Genomic DNA, 18,510 nt, shown 5'->3' with positions numbered 1-18,510 from the left:
TATTATTATAAAATATTCTATAACAAAATTATGGTTATTTTACGATGTTTATGAAAATTATGTTACCTTTGACCTAAAAGCTAATCACGTGATGATTTTCCCGCGAAATTTGCACACGTGATTTAAATTCGCGGGCTGGAAGAACAGAGAAGAAAGACTTGCAAGATTCGTACCACGTTTTGGGTCTAGATTTATCCGCAAGGTAAGGACATTTTTTGAAATTTTTCTCGTGATATAATTATGAATGTATAAGGAACCCACTGCGGAAATTCTGTGTGTTTTAGGTGTAGAATTGCACAGTGGCGAAGTGGTCGGAGACACGTTTTTTGCCATAGAAGACATAGAAGAAAATACTGTATGGCGTTCGACCTCACTGTTTAAAATTATAGCAACTTGAAACGTTCAAATAGCTCGTAGGTATTCCTGATTTCAGTACTTAAATGCAATCCTAGTCTATCCCTGCCATACGTAGGACTTGAATTCAGCAGTTTTGTTCTTCAATTTTGCCCAGTATTCTTTCCGTGTATTTAAATTGGAAACATACAGGTTTGCCATTTTGATTTCTTCATTATTTTACAAGTTTAGCCTTTATATGCTGGCTTACCGAGTAATGGGATTCAAATGAGAATGATTTAGGAATTCAGCAAAGTCACCTGGCATTTATTTGTTAAGTAACATTTCAGTTAATCAATCGTATTTTATACTAATGAATTGTTTTCCTGATATTAAAGTTTATGTAGGCTAGATATACAGGTAAACAATATCTAAAGATAAGTCAAACTCTACATCTGGATAAGATACTGACACACATTAAAGAGGCGAGTAGCACAGTCTCCTGGCTCCCGGGGGTCGAACCCGGGCCCGCCAGTGCACAAACCGCACGCACTAACTGCATGGCTAAAAGGTAGACTGGTCAGTTGGTGGCGCTTGAAGTTGAACCCCACTGTTACAATACTTCCGGACATTTCGGGTGACATCCATAACCCTCCCTTCAGCGTCACTAGAACTAGTGGAACAAATCGATATGTCACTGAAAATCATGTTTTTTTCTGATGTTTTTTTGGTTGATTGTTGAATTTTCAGTTTTGCTGATCGTGTCTACTCGCACCGATCTACAACATGTCGTCACCCAGGAGCACACCAAGTCGCAGGGGAGCAAAAAGGGGCAGAGGGGGAGACGATACACGTAAGTGTCCACAAAATCACGCCATGGTGGCCTTGTGGTTGTTGACTCAGACTTTAAAAGTCCGGGGTTCGAATCTCTAGCTGGTACCAATATCCACCAATTTTCTCACTCGGCTCAGTTGACAATGAGTACCTAGCTTCGGTTAAGGTTGAAATGAAAAGCCAGATGCCCCGTGTTTGTGGGGAGCCGCACCTGGAGGACGTAAAAGAACCCACCACGCTTATCTAAGAGCAGGGGTCCTTCCCGGTGCGAGTAGATCAAAGTTATCAGATATTCTATTTCAGAAGTATGATTACTATGAACAAATAATGTTTTGAATGACCATGCCTTTCCAGTCATAACTTCTCTATTGCACCTTTTGATTATATGTATTTTTGCTTTACCTGGTTTTTTAAAGTAGAGGATAAAGTCTTTTTGATGCAAATTACTGTCCCAGATGAATTATTTATTTGGATCAAATTTTTGCTTTACCTTGTTTCCAAATTCAAAATGATACTGGCTAAAATTGCAATGACCTCTGAACTTTCCAGCTTCGCGGCGCAGTACTCGTAGCAGCCGCAGTACGGAACCTTCATCCCCGCCTTCCCAGCAAGCACCGCTGGACTCCTCTCCTAGCGGCGGTCTCGCCCCCCTGCCGTCGTCGCCCCCCTCGCAGGAGCAGCGCCAGAACGTGCACGACACCTCGCTGTTCTCCAGTCCTGCCGCCTCTCGTGCCGGAGCAGGTTAGTTTTCTTGCAGTTTTTGTGTTAAACTGTATAAGATATCTACAATTTGTACAAAATTGTACAAAATACTTCGCAATACTTCTCAAAGCCTTTCCTACATGTATTTTTAAGTACGTGTCAGGAAAATGTAAAAAGTTTTGCTTTGTTGTTTGGTTTGAATGGTAATTAATAGATACAGATGAGAATTTATACCACATTGCAGCTGTCTTTATAAAGGCCTGAATTACGATCAGTAGTAATGTTAGTTGACAGTACAGAAAAGTACTACTGTGGCAGTGTAGTGGTCTGCATCTCAAAGTAGTCTTAACACCACATTTCCAGGCAGCTCTGACCACACACTTTGATATTGTTCTTGATACGCTCCATCCAAGATTTCCTTGGTTCGTGTAAAAACATTATATTTTTTGGTTTATGAATTCTATCAAGAATCTGAGTGATGAAGATATATTTTTTCTGATGTCTTTTCCAGCTGCCAGTGAGATTGACCTGAGTTCACCCCTGAACTATGGCACGCCCAGCTCTCGGGTGGGCAGCACACCTAGGGGGAGTGTGTATCCTTTTTATGCAAATGAAGCTCATTGTGATATGATGTGTACTTTAAAAAAAAGATGATGAGTGTTACTTGCACTTAATAGTGAAAACATAACTACTCTTTGCTGCAATACCTCCCTCGTGTAGTAGTAGTGCTTGAAACAAAAGTAGAATCAGAAATGAGGAGGGCTTGGCAATGCCTGGTAATGTTTAATTTTACCATAAGAGGTGACAGTGTTAAAGTACTGAAATAAGTTGTTTAGTCCAATCCTTGACCATTGCCGTAGTGCGGGAACTCCAAGAACCCGAGTGCGCGCCGATATCAGGAGCGAACGCAAGATGAGGGAGGTTAACCTGGCGTCCGAGGCTCAGGTAAATATTTATTTATTTATTATGAATAAATTTAAATAGATCCTTTTGTTGGTGTTAAATGTAAAGTCTTTGTTGGTGTAGAATGTACGAGTCATAGGCTAATTTTAAGCAGATGTGTATCAGTAATTTTCTTCCTTCTTGATCTTCAAACATTCAGAAATTCATGATCAGGATGTCTATTGCACCCTTGCCACTAAGCTATCTTGGTTTCTGACTGACTGGCTGTCCGTAAAGCTACTGTTTTTTCCATAAGTGTGACTGTGGCACTACTATTGTTTCAAACGCAAACTTAAAACCACTACAAACACTCTATTTTCTCCCTAACGCACAATCAAATCCTTGGAACTTAAATGCATTTGCAATATGCAAATTTTCCTAGTGATATTGAGTCATCATTTTGTGTCTGTTACAGGGTCCACCTGATGGTACAGAGCCGTCCGGCGCGGTGACCAGCGACCAGCCCAGCGGCCCCCAGCTGGTCATCTGGGGCACGGACGTGGTGGTCAGCCACTGCAAGGACAAGTTCAAGCGCTTCCTGGCGAGTTACGTCGTGCCGTCCCTGGACGAAGACGAGATGGAAGGCATGGACATCAAACAGCCTCTCTACATGCAGAAACTGGAGGAGGTCGGTTGTGAAACATTTTCCTTGCAGTACTTCAGAAAACATATAGGGGGAGTAGTTGAGTTGTCCGAAGTTTAGTAGTCGAGTTGCACTTTCTATGAAGAAATATTTTTATATGTATATTATATGTATACTGCAGTGCTACTGTTGTTTTTGATTTCATGCATTCTATTACAGGTATTTGCATGAGCATTTTGCATGTGTATTTGTTGAAAATTAGGTGCAAAGTCACAAACAAACCAAGAAATAAACAAAGAAATAGATTATAACAAAACAACGCTCGTGTTTTGGAAAACTAGGATTTGCCTGTGCATTGTTGGTGTTGTATGGCTCACAAGTTGTGATGATGTATTTATCCGTATTGTAACAAACAGTGTTCTTGTGTCCGTTCTAGGTTGCTATATCTGCAGACCCCTTCCTGAACGTGAACTGCGGTCACCTGAAGGAGTTTGATGCCAACCTGTACCGACAGCTCATCTGTTACCCACAAGTAAGAAAGAATGTCTACTGATACTGCTTCTCCTAATGGGTCAGTGAAGTCATGCTTGTCTCAAGCATTGATGTTTCTGACCTAGGGTGAAGAGATGCTGCTACAGTAACGATTAGTTCAGTGCTTAGATGAGTGGCCCCCTACGGCCTTGCACTGAGCGAGTTCGTTAAAAAAAAAAGAAATGTAGGTTGAAAGTTTGAATCCAGACTGTGTCGCTCACACGACATGCATGCTACTTGAAAGGGTTGCAGTCCTTAGAACAGGACGTAAAGCCATGATCGATTGTTCGTTGTGCTTGTCGAGGAGAGCTACATGTGTGGGGGAATTTCTCCAGTACAATGAACCTGTAAATGCAGTAGCAAATGTATAGTAGTAGTCCAATAGCCTTTTTCGGCTGTAGGGGCAGTGGGTTGTTATCCATTGTGTCTAGGGCATAGTGTTGTAAGGCAGAGCCCATCCCTCTCCTTCCACTACTTTTACCTCCTCAACCAAAGTCAGGTACCCATTTTTGCACCTGGATAGAGTGAGGAATGTTGTATGAAATGCCCATCCCGAGGGCACAACATTGGTGCTATGTCAGGGGATTGGAACCCACGACCTCTGAGTTCTGGGCTAAACACCCTTACTGTTTACACGGTAGTAGTAATATTGATGACAGTTAGACATCCAAGTAATGAAATATGCCAAAAGACAGTTACTCAAGCAACTGGATGAAATTTTGAAACAGCCAAGACGTTTCAGACAGCATCCACTGTCTTTCGTCAGTGACTAAAGGGAAGGACTTGAGAGCAAGGCCTTATACCAAAACTCTGAATTGCTATGTTAATGAGGTTAAGGCAAAGCCCTAAAATGTATTTTTCAATTCCTATATAATCGTAGGAAGTCATCCCGACGTTTGACGTTGCTGTGAACGAGCTGTTTCTGGAGAAGTTTCCTGACACAAACCTGGAACAGCAGGTGCAGGTCCGCCCCTACAACGCGGAGAAGACGACCAACATGAGGAACCTCAATCCAGAAGGTACCTACATAGAGAAGATTATCCTATGTAATTATAGGTCAAGTCCAGATAGATGCAAGGATAATGATATAGAAAGCTATTTATGGATGTGTATTGCAAGTCTTGAAAGTATTACGGTGGTTTATTTTGGGGGGAAAGGAAGTTTAAAGAAATGACTGACATTGGTTTGGCAAACAGTAAATTATTAAATTTTGTTCTTCTTTTTTGATTTTGGAAAACGTCAATGTTTTATTTTTTGTATCACTACACAGATATAGACCAGTTAATCACGATTGGCGGGATGGTCATCCGTTTGTCCAACCTTGTGCCGGAGATGATGGTAGCGTTCTTCCGCTGCCACGTGTGCCACTGGACCTGTACCGTGGAGATCGACCGCGGGCGTATCGCCGAGCCGACCCTCTGCCGCAACTGCAGCACGCAGCACAGCATGGCCCTGGTCCACAACCGTTCGCAGTTTGGAGATAAACAGATGGTCAAGCTGCAGGAGTCCCCAGGTAAAACACTGTTGTCTTAACCTGCAATTCTGCAAGTAAAAGGTAGGTGGCATAGTTGATCTGTAGAGAATATGTGAAGCACAGCTGCAGCATGGCTCGCAGTTCAGCGATAAACAGATAGTCAAGCTACAGGAGTCGCCAGGTAAGTTAATTTCTGTTTTCAATACAGCGGTTTACACATAGAAGGCGAAGTTGAGCTGTACAGCGTCCACAACCGCTCGCAGTTCATAGACAAACCAGGTAAAACGCTGTTGTCTTTTGCAATTTTGCAAAGAACAGATAGGTAGAGTAGCTGAGCTGGACAGAGAACAAAGCAGACAGAGATTCACCTCTGGTTCTGATGGCCAAGTTTCAGGGGTCACCAGTTAAATCACTGAAAAAAATCCTGCAGTACAGCAGAAAACAGGTAGGTGGTGTAGTTAAGCTGTACAGAGTATGTGACTCTCTCACTTCAGTTGCATTCAGAGCGTAATGCTTAAATTAAGACGAAGCGTAATGCTTCTTATTTAGCAAGTAGTGCAATGGGGCTTCGGTACGCCACACACTTTAAGCCAAGCATCCTGAGTCACCCATTCTCTTCTCTATAAGTGAGTTTGGTTCTTTCACGTACAGAGGTTTGACGTCTGAATCTAACAGTACCTCTTAAAGTACTGAAGTCACCTAGTAAAGTTCAAGATGAATATGCTCATATTGATGTGCTTTGCCTTTAGGCTACACGAAGTAATTTTTATGGATGACGTCCGCGCGCGCATTGATTTTGGTCTTTCCCAGAAAAAAACACAAGAAATTCCGCTTCCTGTAACTATGACCAAAGAGTTATGACAGTGCCGCAAATCGTATGAATCAGGACAGGACAACAACTGCTGTTCAACTTCAAGTGAATTATTCAAATTATTGCAGTTTTCATGATGAATAAAAGAATTGTTAGTTGTTACACTGTGTTCTCTCATTCAATTGTGTCCTAACATGTGTCGTAGACTATTATATTTCAAATCTAGGCATCTTGTTTTTTTCGGCCCTTCTTGGGTTTTTTTCGCGCTCTCGCATTAGATTTAGGGTCTCCAAAGGACGTCATCCATAAAAATTACTTGGTGTAGCCTTACTTGCAATACTTCAGAAGACAGATAGATGGAGTAGTTGAGTTTGTAGCCTCGCCTTACCTGCGATCCCCTTGTTTCACAGATGACATGCCCCCCGGCCAGACCCCCAACACCACGATGGTTTATGCCCACAATGATCTGGTAGACAGCGTGCAGCCAGGAGACAGGTATGCACTTTTGTTTGTTGTCTGTATTGCATACCCGGTAAACCACCTCATGGTGTAACACACCAGGTTTGTACTGAAGAGTACATAAGCTGCATATCCAGACAGACATATTTAATCCACTCACACCTAGTCTTTTCGATAAGTGCTGTGGGTTCTTTAACATCCTCAAGGTGTGGCTCTCCTCTTGACTTCTGTACTGAAGAAACAAATCCTGAAGTACGCAAGAGTGGAGCAAAAATTGGTATGTTCAAAGGTCTCCTCACCACAGTAAAGAAAAAAAAACTGAAGTGGTATGCCATGTGTCACATTCAATACTGTTATGCATGGAACCATCCAGGGAAGAAGAAAGGGGTAGGCAACGGAAAAGAATGGGAGGATAATATTAGAGAACGGACAGGCATGACATTCCAGTGGTTAGCAACCCTGCCTCTGGACCAAGAGGTTGGGAGTTTGAATCCAGACCAGTGGATTTTCCCCGGTACAATGAACCTGTAAATACTGTACATAGCATCTGTCTTCTCTGTCATGACCAGTGGAAGAGTTGCTCTTCAATGAGCTAAACTGGATCAAGATCACTTTCACAGTAAAGAAAACGATGTGTTTGGTTCCAGGGTGATGGTGACTGGTATCTACCGCGCCACGCCTCTCCGCCCCAACCCTCGCCAGCGCAACGTCAAAGCCGTGTACAAGACGCACATCGACGTCATCCACTTCCGCAAGTTCGACACAAAGCGTCTCACCGAGGACAAAGACGGGTGAGACTGCCATCTTGTTACTGTTTGTTTGTTTGTTTTGCATAGCTGGTAAATGGTCTTCAGGTATTACACCAGTTCTGTACAGTAAGTACAAGCTGAGTAAGAGCAAACTATACGGTTCAATCCACTCACACTTTTTAAGAAAAATATGTCTGGGTGGATCTTTAATGATGTTTGGCTCTCCTCAAACATTGGGCCTCCGGCTTTACGTCCCATCCAAGATGACCAAAGCTAGGTACTCATTTTTGCTTGGTTGTAAGGAATAGTACTTTTCCAGAGGACACAACACTGGGACCTGCTAGGGATTTGAACTCTCAAGACCACCTTACCACCCTGTCACCAGTGCTTCCCATTGAAAGAATCACATATTTCTAGAAATGTTATTGACCTTTTTCACTGCTTTTCAATGTTTTGCAGAGGTATTAGAATCTCAAAAGACCGAATGGCGGAGCTGAAGGACCTGTCTCAGCAGGGAGATATTTACGAACGGCTGGCTCGAGCACTCGGTAAGAAACCCAACCAGAAAGATGAAGTATTTTTCTTTGCAGTACTCGAGAAAAGAGATAGGAGAAGCAGTTCGGTTACGCAAAATATGTGTGATCATGACATGGAAAGATTGATAGGGAGTACTGTAAATCCTGAAACATTCGATGTTTTTATTTTTGCAGTTTTCCAAGTGACATTTAACTGCAAAATCATTCATAGCATCGTGAATTTGTGTTTTGTAATTCTACTGTACTACAGAATCGTTTCAGCTGCAAAATTAAAAAACTGCGAAGACCGCCTTTTTCCTCCTACTGCGATATAAAACTACCACAAAAGTAAATGCATAATGCCATTTACAGTATCTTTTTCTGGTGCACTGTGTGTAAATTTTGATTTTGTATAATTGATAGATTTTATCATTACTGATTGGTTTCACTTTCCAGTTGCGAAATGTTAAACGTTAGAACTAATGTTATTCTTTTCTCTAAAAGCCCCCAGCATCTATGAAAACGAGGACATTAAGAAGGGCATCCTGTGCCAACTGTTCGGTGGGACCAAGAAAGACTTCACAGAGGCTGGGCGGGGAAAATTTAGGTATACTTCTGAGTCAACAACTTTGTATTTCTAAAATGTAGGTAAAGGCAGTGTCATTGTCTTTTTGAGGCCGTAGGGGCAGTTGGTTGCTAATCCACTGTGTCTAGGGAACAGTATCGAGGAGAAGACCAACCCTCTCCTTCCATCACTTTTTACCTCCCCAACAAAAGTCATTTACCCATTTCTACACCTGGGTGGAGTGAAGAAAGTCTTGTAAAGTACCTTCCCCAAGGACACAACAACTAGCCAGGAATGTATTTTCGAAAGCTTGGTATGATAGATTTAGCAAAAACTAACAATGTGGCTCCCACTATTCCATCCTGACCATTATCTAATGAAAAGCGTATCTTGTTCCCCCCAGGTCTGACATCAACGTGCTCCTGTGCGGCGACCCGGGCACCAGTAAGTCCCAGCTGCTGCAGTACGTGTACAAGATCATGCCCCGCAGCCAGTACACGTCCGGGAAGGGCTCCAGCGCCGTCGGTCTCACCGCCTACATCACGAAGGACCCTGAGACAAGGCAACTTGTGCTGCAAACGTAAGGATTTTCCTTTTTTTTCTCTCATTCATTGTCAGTTTGTGTTCTTGTGGGTCTGTAGTTTTTGTGTACATCACCAAGGACCCCAAGATCTTGTTTACATATTCTTCAGATTCTGTCCAGTCACAAATGAAAGACACTGGACTAGCATACACACACACACCAATACATGGACCTTGCATGGCAAGTTAGGCCTGTTCTACTGGGTTTTTTTTGTGTACTCTAAGTTTTGTTAACATCTGTTGAAGTGAGACTAAGCTGAAACCAAAACAACCATGTGTTATTCCAGAGGAGCGCTGGTGCTGAGTGACAACGGTGTGTGCTGTATCGACGAGTTTGATAAGATGAACGAAAGCACCCGCTCTATTCTTCACGAGGTTATGGTAAGTGTACATTTATAGAGCATTTTCACTCGCTTGCAAATATCAATGAAGCAGGCAGGTGCTGACTGCTGTGTTGGTGCTCTTCAATTTCAACGCATTGTAGCTCAAGTGTACACAGCATTGTCGCATTTTAATCTGCAAGTTTTGAAGTATTGTTTTGGCCTTGTCTTATATGAGATGTAGAAATATAATATTAGTTATTGGAAGGGATGGAAGATCTTAAAATGTCCAAAAATGTTGACCTAAGATGCACTGAAATGCAGATAAAGGAAACGAATATGGCATAAGACGGCTATACATTGTATTTTTTGGGGAAGGAAATTGAAGGTCTACATCCAATATTTCATACCTTTTTAAAGTAGTTAGAATTAGAAATTTAATCAAAATGATTTTAAGCCAGTTAACAAGGCCCTTGAAATCTTCGTCAGCAGCGAAGCCAAACCAAGACAGATATGCCAGTTGAAATCAGACATTTTTATTCAACCGTATTTGTGAAATGTTTTTTCCTGTATATTTCAATCAATAGGAGCAGCAGACATTGTCCATCGCCAAGGCCGGCATCATCTGTAGTCTGAACGCACGAACCTCCATCCTGGCCGCGGCCAATCCCGTGGAGTCTCAGTGGAACCCGAAGAAGAACATCATCGAAAACCTGAATCTTCCGCACACTCTGCTGTCCAGGTAGGCGGAGGGCTGTGTTTCTAGTTCTTTTCTTGACAATTTTATCTGTTTTGAGGGGTGTCCCTGTGGTGTAGTGGTCTGCGCCTTTGCTACTCTGCCACATCTGGTTCAAATTACTTGGACCAGAAGGACTGGGGTTCTAGTCCCAGGTAGGGCACCTCTGGACAAGAGGCGCATTGAGTCATACCAAAGACTTTATAAAAATGGTACATACTTATGAAACAGTATGGAAGTTAAACACACTCCACTGCCAGTGGACTAGCCCCCTGCTGCAGTGATTGCACCACAGTGTGGCCCCAGGGCTATGAAACGGAGATGGGCACCGCCCTTTACATCAATTATGGTGTGGGAGGATTTTAACTAACTTAACTTTATCTGTTTTGATCTTGAATAAGCTAACAGAAAAAACATTCAAGTTAGAAGAGAAATAGTAAAGTAAGTAGAATTACGAAGGAGCAAAGATGTTAATTTTGTGATGTCCTTTAGTGACGTTATATGATACATCATGGAGTCAGGAAATGTTCCAACAAAGAGAACAAACAGCATCCCTCAAGTTGCTATATTTTCTTCGTTTTGGAGTGACGCAAAAAATAGTAACTTTGTGAACAGTAACTAGAGATTTGTTGGCTAGCTACATGTATACTAGTAAAGTGGGAGGGGGAAAGCTTAGATAGACAGAGGTATTGCATGTAATGGCCTGTAAAGTCTAGTAGGGAACAGAAGGGCAAGAAAAATGGACCGCTAACATGTTTTTATGTGTCTGTCTAGGTTTGACCTGATCTTCCTGATTCTGGACCCTCAAGACGAGATCTTCGACCGTCGTCTGGCGAACCACCTGGTGTCGCTGTACTACAGGAGCCCAGAGGAGGAGGAGGCTGACGAGATGGTTAGTTCTGTTTGTTTGTTTGTTTCACATACCAGGTAAACTGCCTTAAGTGCAACACCTCAGTTTTGTTTTGTGGCGTCGTGTTAGTGTAGCGGGTTAGCTATAGGGTGTTTGGCCCAGAACCCAAGGTCCTGTGTTCGAATCCTGTTGCATGCCAGAGTCTCTGGCTTTACGTCTTATCCAAGGAATGTCCCTGACTGAAGCTAGGTACTTGTTTTTACCTGAGTGAAGTGAGGAAAGTCATTCCCCTTGCCCAAACACGTAATGCACACCACAAACACAGACTCTTTTCTTCATCACCAGCAACATCCAGCCCAAGATGAGCAGAAATAACAACCCACTGCCCTTACAGCCTCAAAAAGGCTATGGGACTACATGTTGACAATACTGCAGTTGATAGCCAACCCTGACTTAAGTGTTGTTTCTTCCCTACAGGACATGAGTCTGTTGAAAGACTACATCAGCTACGCCAGGACCAACATCCAGCCCAAGATGAGTGAAGAAGCCAGCCAGGCGTTCATCCATGCCTACGTCGAGGCGCGCAAGTTGGGCAGCGGCCACGGCAACGTGTCGGCCTACCCTCGACAGCTGGAGTCACTCATCCGTCTGGCAGAGGCACACGCCAAGATCAGGTGCGTTCTCGCGTAGTAAAACTGAAATTGATCTCTGAAGAGCTAAACTTCCACTAATTGCGACAGAGAAGACAGATGCTATGTACAGTATTTACAGATCCGTTATACAGGGGGGAATTCCTCAAGCTTCAAGTGCAATGAACAGTGGACCACGGCTTAACGCCCCATCCGGAGGACTGAACCCTTTCAACGCATTTATAGGGAGTTTTCACGTGATGTCACAGCCACTTGTTGGTTAAACTTGGAAGAGTCATACATGTAAATTTGCATGACTATTTGTGTCACAAATCTGTGACGTTAATTACATTTGTAAATTCAAACTTCCAGGGTTAACTATCCAACATAGCAGAGAATACTTACATCATAGTCACATGAGTACAAACAAACAATAGAGGGAGCACTAGTTATATGTCACAAGATTTACTTATGAAAACCCTCTCAAAATGATAGTAACCAAGTTGTCTTAAATTGTTGATCGATAACTAATCCTGGAGTACTGATGCATTTTCAAAGATGCTATGAAAACATTGAAGTCACACATGGCTGTGAAGGTTATGTTTTGTATACCAAATGTCTTATTTTATTTTCCTTCCTGCGTAGGTTTTCCAACATTGTGGAACTGGTTGATGTTGAAGAGGCCAAAAGGTAATTTGTTTTCCATCTATGTCATGTGTATATAACCTGCATCTGTATAAACACTACTTCATATGCTTACGGTGCAGTGACGTGGTACATGGTATTACATTCTGGATACTGCTTGATTACACTGTTAAATCCAAAACATGACGTCACCTTCACCAATCTCTTTGGCAGACTTCACCGCGAGGCCCTGAAACAGTCAGCGACAGACCCGAGCACGGGTGTGGTTGACATCAACATCCTGACAACGGGCATGAGCGACGCGGCGCGCAAACGGCGCCAGGAGATCGCCCAAGAGATCATGAAGTGGTGGGCGGCCAACAACAAGCCGCGTACGGCTAAGTCACAGGTCATCTACGACACGATCCGCGCCGCTACTGAAGGGGTCAGTCTTGCCATTTATCCTGTGTCAATGTCTGCAACTAAAACACTAGATACCCTTCCTGGTAGAAATGTAAAGGATGGACTATGTGGATGTAAAGTTTTCATTTGCTGGCAAATGTTACCTTGTTTATTCACTTGTTTTTGAGTTCATGAGTTAAAATATTATAGATCCACAAGTAGCTTAACAGTTTTCATTGTAGCTATTCTTCCTGTGGTCCTTATTAACATACGTAACTGCACAAAACATTTGCGCCCTGTCTTTTGTTCGTTTTGTGTCGTATAACCAGTATACTGCCAGAAGATGAAACACATCAGGTTTGTACAGTAAGTACAAGCGGCATAAGATAGACCAGTAAGGTTTGTACTTGTATCATTTGTATGGTCAAATTGACACTATGATCTTGACATTTTTGTGTGTTGTTCCACAGTATCTTCCCAGAGACCTATTCGACGAGGGTGGACACCTACTACAGGAGGATGGAAAGGTCATCCGCACCGGGACGACCTTCCGATTCATGTGATTCCTTGTCTCCGACGTGGCCTTGAATTAAGACGTACCTTCTAGAGACACCGGTAGAAATAGGGATCATGTACAAATTTTTTCTCCTTGATGACTGCTTACAGTTTTTCAGTGGTGATGATGTTTGACGTCTTAACGTCATTGCATCTTTAATGTTGTGCCTTCTAAAGATATCTTTGGATATGCATATCTACGTCATGTACAAAGTTTTTCTTACATAACTGCTTACAGTTTTTCAGTGGTGGTAATGCTAGACATCTTACTGATGTTTCAGACTTAAATTTGTAGCAAATTTTGGGATATACAGAATATTATGTTTGGGCTGTATGCAGACATGGTTTGAGTTATAATATGATGATGATATTGATGATGCTGATGACTGTGAGTTTTAGTAAACGAACTAAAATGGTACTTGAAATAACAAACAAATAACAGAGTTATCCAGAGTTTCAACCTAACCTACGAATATGGTTGAAGGTTAAATTTCAATCTGAAATACTTTTAGCTGAATTTTCAAGTGTACAAACAAATATCATTTAAGTTAAATTTTCAATAAGAATACAACTATATTATATTGTATACTTTGGACTTGGAAGAATTTATTGTTCATGTTCATTTGATTGTCGATACAGATTAGAGGTGTTACTTTTCTAGGAATATTACTGCTCAAGATGTCCACATACACACGTGGACATGAAATCATTGTGCCTTTACACCTAGAACAGCATAAACTATCATAATGTCAGAAATCCAAAGTTCACATCATCGTGTTAAGTGAACTCCACCAGCCCAAAGTGTTTAACTACACATACAATATACAAATCTGCTTGCAAAATTTTTGTGATCTAGTCCTTAATCAATGCTATTGTATAGTGTGATCTCTATTTCAGAAAGCTTATTGTCCTTAATATCTTGCCTAGCAAAGATGCATAGTCATTTGTTTGTTTTTTCTAAAAACCTTTTTCTCATGTCTTAGGCTTAAACCATTTATTGCATGTAATGTCCAGAGCATAGAAATGTACTATTAACATAAGTATAGAAATGAATTTGTGACTTGTTAACAGTCGTATTTGGATGAGGAATGACTGCTATTCAGAAAGGTAATAATAGTTATGAGAGGTTGTGAAGTGTTCTTTGGAAGAAACATTTATTGAGTTGAAAGTTCATGGTTGTCTGTTTTTATTTGTGTCTGCTAACATAACACAAGGTCGCACAAATTCAATTTCGTGCTGGTTAGACAAAATCTTGTTAGTTAAAGGTATCATCAATTTATCCTCTGCTATCTTGGTTCCCCTTTCTGCGTTTCAGAGAATTATAGCCAAAGTGCTGTATTTCCTCTTTATACGAAAAAATAACGGGCAATTAAATTTGATGACGTCATCCAAAGGGTCATATTTAGAATTCTTTCATGCCCAACTATCAATATTCAGTACAACTACAGTTCTTTCTTAATTCATTCATTAGAAAATAACGGAAAGTCAAAAGGCCAGTTTAGCCAGGGTAGAAACCTTGAATCCGTCGTGAAACTTATATTATAGATACCCTTTGTGGCACTGACATTATTGATATTCGTTGCTTGTGCTTCGACCTCATAAACATCGCTTTGATAGTTCTTATACCAGTTATTTCCAGCCACAAGGGCAATGGATACAATTATGATCGCAGCTCCAATGTATTCCATTAATGACGCGACAAACCCAAGTATCAAGTACTGGAAAGCATAAGCTAACGCCACCGACAGTCCACGTAAAATCTCCACCGTGCTCGCCTTCTGTATCTTCAAACTCCGATACAAACAAACAATGGAGAGGGTGTACATGATACCCTGGGCTGACAATACGCCAACCACATAGATGTCCAGGTTCCACTTCGGGGTGTTGAAGATGTACATTGCTGGGAACACCAGCAAAAATCCTGTGCTCTCAACGTAAACCAGAACAGTGAGTTGGTGAGCTTTCTGAAGAAAGGTCCTGCTAAGAACGTTCGTTGTTTGCACTCCTAATGTCCCGACTATAGCCAGGACAATCCCAATGATGTAGTCACGAGTGACGCTGTTTTGGATGACGTTGGCTGCCGTTGCTGTTGTGATGTTTGTGGTTACATTCAAATGCTCATTTGTAGAGTTGACCAGATCGTTCAACGCAGTTGTTCGCAGGTGGGTTCCGCCGGCTACAAGCCCGACTGCCGTTACTTGGACCACCATGCCGACGATGTTGATCAAGCCTGCCCGTTCCTTTCGTACCAACCAGGACAGGACAACGGCGAAGAGAGGACTGCATCCACTACTGATGGCGATAGTGGCTGCCGGTGGAATGTACAAGTACGACAGAATTTTCATCGTTGTCGAGCAGACCCTCACAACGCCCATGCCGAGAAAACTCAACGTTTTCTTGTAAGTCTGTCCTTTCAGCGGTGCTCTACACATGATGCACAGAGGAATATTGACACACGCCATCGTGAGCTCACTCACTAAGACGACCTGGAAGTCGGGAACCCCTGCGCTGGCCGCCAGCCTCGCAAGGATGGGGAAAACCGAGAATCCAACGGCTGCTATGAGAGAAAAAAAGACCCCTTGTCCGGCCCGGAAAAGCTCCAGAAGTCCCATGATGTGAAATATTTTGTATCTGTGGGCGAAAGAAAATTCATCAGTCGAGTTCTTGTCAATTCTACGTTAAAGGGTTACTCAACAACACAGGCGGGTATTACGGCCATTTATAGTATTTCTTTAGAATTAATACAAAATCGCATGTAGTTCCTAATAATACAGGCAAAAAAGGCACTAAGTTATGCGAGCGTTTCTATTCCTCTTCCCTCGTAACATGGGCAGGACTGTGCTGTTTATAATATAGAGTCGGAGCTTTGTATCCAGGTCAACGGTGCTAGTTGACCAAATGGTGCGAATCCTCCGAAATACCGCAGCTAGCTGCTTTCCCAGTTCTGTTGTCTTGCTCTACGTCGCCGTCGTTGCCAAGGTAGGTGAACTGTGGTCCTATTCCAAAACGGAAAGAAACTTCGTCGTCTTCTTCACCTCAGAACACCCCTCATACTCTGGCTCGAAACTGTAAGGGTCACGGGTTTGGGATCCGGTACGAACCAGTCGTCGTCTGTAAAATTGTCTGCAATAAACGAATCTGACCTTTCTTTGACCTAATTCCAACAGGGTTCACATGGAGGACATGGTTTGAATCGCAATGGACCGTAGCTGAAACGAACACGATGGTTTTTTAAAAATAAATTTCAAGGTTTATGTAGCACTGTCGTATCCTGTCCGCATTCGGGGAAAAGGAACATTATAATTAAAAGGAATGCACGCATAACTGATAGAGATTATCTTGAACGGATCAGAAGATCACTTGATGTTGGGAGACTCACCTGTAAGGTACCTCAACTTGTCCTTAGCCACAGGAAACGCGCCTAGCTCTGATGTAATTCGTAAGTTGCCATACATTGTACCGTAGGCTGTTATAATTGTCGCGTAATAAAGTTCTTCTTATAAGGTACTTAATATTTTCTGTCAAGAAAGTACCTGTGTAACAACTGGTCATATGTGCTTGCCTAGAAAGTGCAATGCCGGTTCCCTAGACCAAGGAGGTCATATGGAGATACCGTGAAACTCCTTGCATAGACATAGAAAACACACTACAGCCACTTGTAAGGTGTCTTACCTGGTCCTTGGGCAAAGGAAACACTGAATAGAGTTGAGAGATGCCTCAGTCGGTCATAAGACAAGTGAGACGCACCTGTTTAAGTTGCCTTGGCTGGTCTACAGACAAAGCAAACACAGCATGATGTTGTTTTACCTGGCAAGATCGGGGTCATTGCTGTAAACGTTGCTGACCCTGAGTGACACATGTTTACTCACAACAGACAGCCTGTCATCATCATGCATTTCAAAACTTTCTTGTTTTTAGGGCTTAGATCGGGGTAAAGTCCCTGAATGTAGTTCTCAAAACCAATTAAAACATTCCGATGGAGAAACACATGGAATTTACTGGTTGTTTTTCTTTGCTTAGATTTGACCCTATTTCCCCAAGTTTAATGGGATCATGATCACCCGGAAGCCCTGGACGGCGGCCACTTTGACTGCATGAACGTGAGATGTTGGCGTCCATATGACGTCACGTGAAAATGTTCTGTACATGCAAAAACTTCAAACGCTGCTGTCAATCACTAGTTATCGTTGTGAAATCGATATATTGGGGACCGAGGGATTACTTATAGGAAACCCAATCAATATTAGGGCACGATTATCACAATGTATCGCGACGTCCATTATGCAATAATATCATGTCGTCGCGATGTGAGAACTCACTGAAAATCGTGGCCGGAGTTTTTGTAGGCTCGTGAAACTAAAGGGGATCATCTAGCCTGTATTACACAAGCTCTCGGCCGGAGGTTACTGCCCCCGTGGGGGGCAGTAACCTCCGGCCGAGAGCTTGTGTAATACAGGCTAGGGATCATCGTACGTACAACACGATTTTGCGCGGTTGTAAGATGCTCAAAGTATGAAGTTATTACGAAAATGTGTTAAACAATGTTAGTAAATGTCACTACCATAAAGATTTCAGCTTTTTGGGCCCTAATATTGCTTTGGTTACCTTTAAGCCCCTGCCACACATAGCCGACCATGACCTCACAGCCTTCTCCAGACCTTGGTTGGGAATTTAGTCATGTAAGCAAGGGTTAGCACCATTGTGTGATAGGTGATCTTTACCCTAAATTGTAATCACTGCTATCGTGTCATGATAGGGTCTCATTACTTCAGAAAAGCTATATAGCTCTGCTGATATCTTGACTAGCAACATTATGCATCCTAATGTTTGTTTACTTCTTAAGACCATTTTCCCAGATTATGTCTTAAGCATTCATTGCACTGCTGTCTGGAGTATAGAAATGTACTACGCGTATACATTTGTATTGACATAAGTATGAACATGAATTTGTGACTGTTGTTTAAAGTCGTATTTGGCTGAGGAATAACTGCAATTCAGAAAGGTAGCAATACCAATAGTTATATGGAAGAGGGGTTGTGAAGTGTTCTTTTGAAGAAGCACTTATTGAGTTGAAAGTTCATGGTTGTCTGTTTTTATTTGTGTCTGCTATCATAACATAAGGGTGCACCAATACGATTTCGTACTGGTTAGACATAATCTTGTTAGTTATATGTATCATCAATTTATCCTCTGCTATCTTGGTACCCCTGTCTGCGTTTCAGAGAATCATAGCCAATGTGCTGTCACTTCCTCTTAGAAAAAAATAACAGGGCAATTAGATTTGATGATGTTATCCATATGGTTCAAAAGGTCA

The 18,510-nt window shown here is 42.2% G+C and overlaps 1 protein-coding gene across 1 annotated transcript; it reads left to right on the top strand.

The window, feature by feature from the left end:
- Positions 1-84: 84 nt before the first annotated feature.
- On the top strand, positions 85-14,367 carry LOC136438881 (DNA replication licensing factor mcm4-A-like). The gene is made up of 21 exons (XM_066433901.1): positions 85-202; positions 1,084-1,186; positions 1,717-1,908; positions 2,381-2,462; positions 2,730-2,814; positions 3,227-3,439; positions 3,831-3,926; positions 4,806-4,944; positions 5,196-5,438; positions 6,621-6,705; positions 7,317-7,460; positions 7,878-7,966; positions 8,438-8,540; positions 8,902-9,078; positions 9,368-9,461; positions 9,988-10,142; positions 10,911-11,028; positions 11,464-11,660; positions 12,261-12,305; positions 12,474-12,684; positions 13,112-14,367. Exons 2-21 carry the CDS (start codon positions 1,120-1,122, stop codon positions 13,202-13,204), a joined length of 2,628 nt encoding a protein of 875 aa, XP_066289998.1. The 5' UTR covers positions 85-202; positions 1,084-1,119; the 3' UTR covers positions 13,205-14,367.
- Positions 14,368-18,510: the final 4,143 nt, after the last annotated feature.

This window comes from Branchiostoma lanceolatum, chromosome 7 (assembly GCF_035083965.1).
Source record: "Branchiostoma lanceolatum isolate klBraLanc5 chromosome 7, klBraLanc5.hap2, whole genome shotgun sequence".
NCBI classification, from domain to species: domain Eukaryota; kingdom Metazoa; phylum Chordata; class Leptocardii; order Amphioxiformes; family Branchiostomatidae; genus Branchiostoma; species Branchiostoma lanceolatum.
The sequence above is the reverse complement of the archived record's forward strand: the minus strand, read 5'-3'. Positions and strand labels throughout refer to the sequence as shown.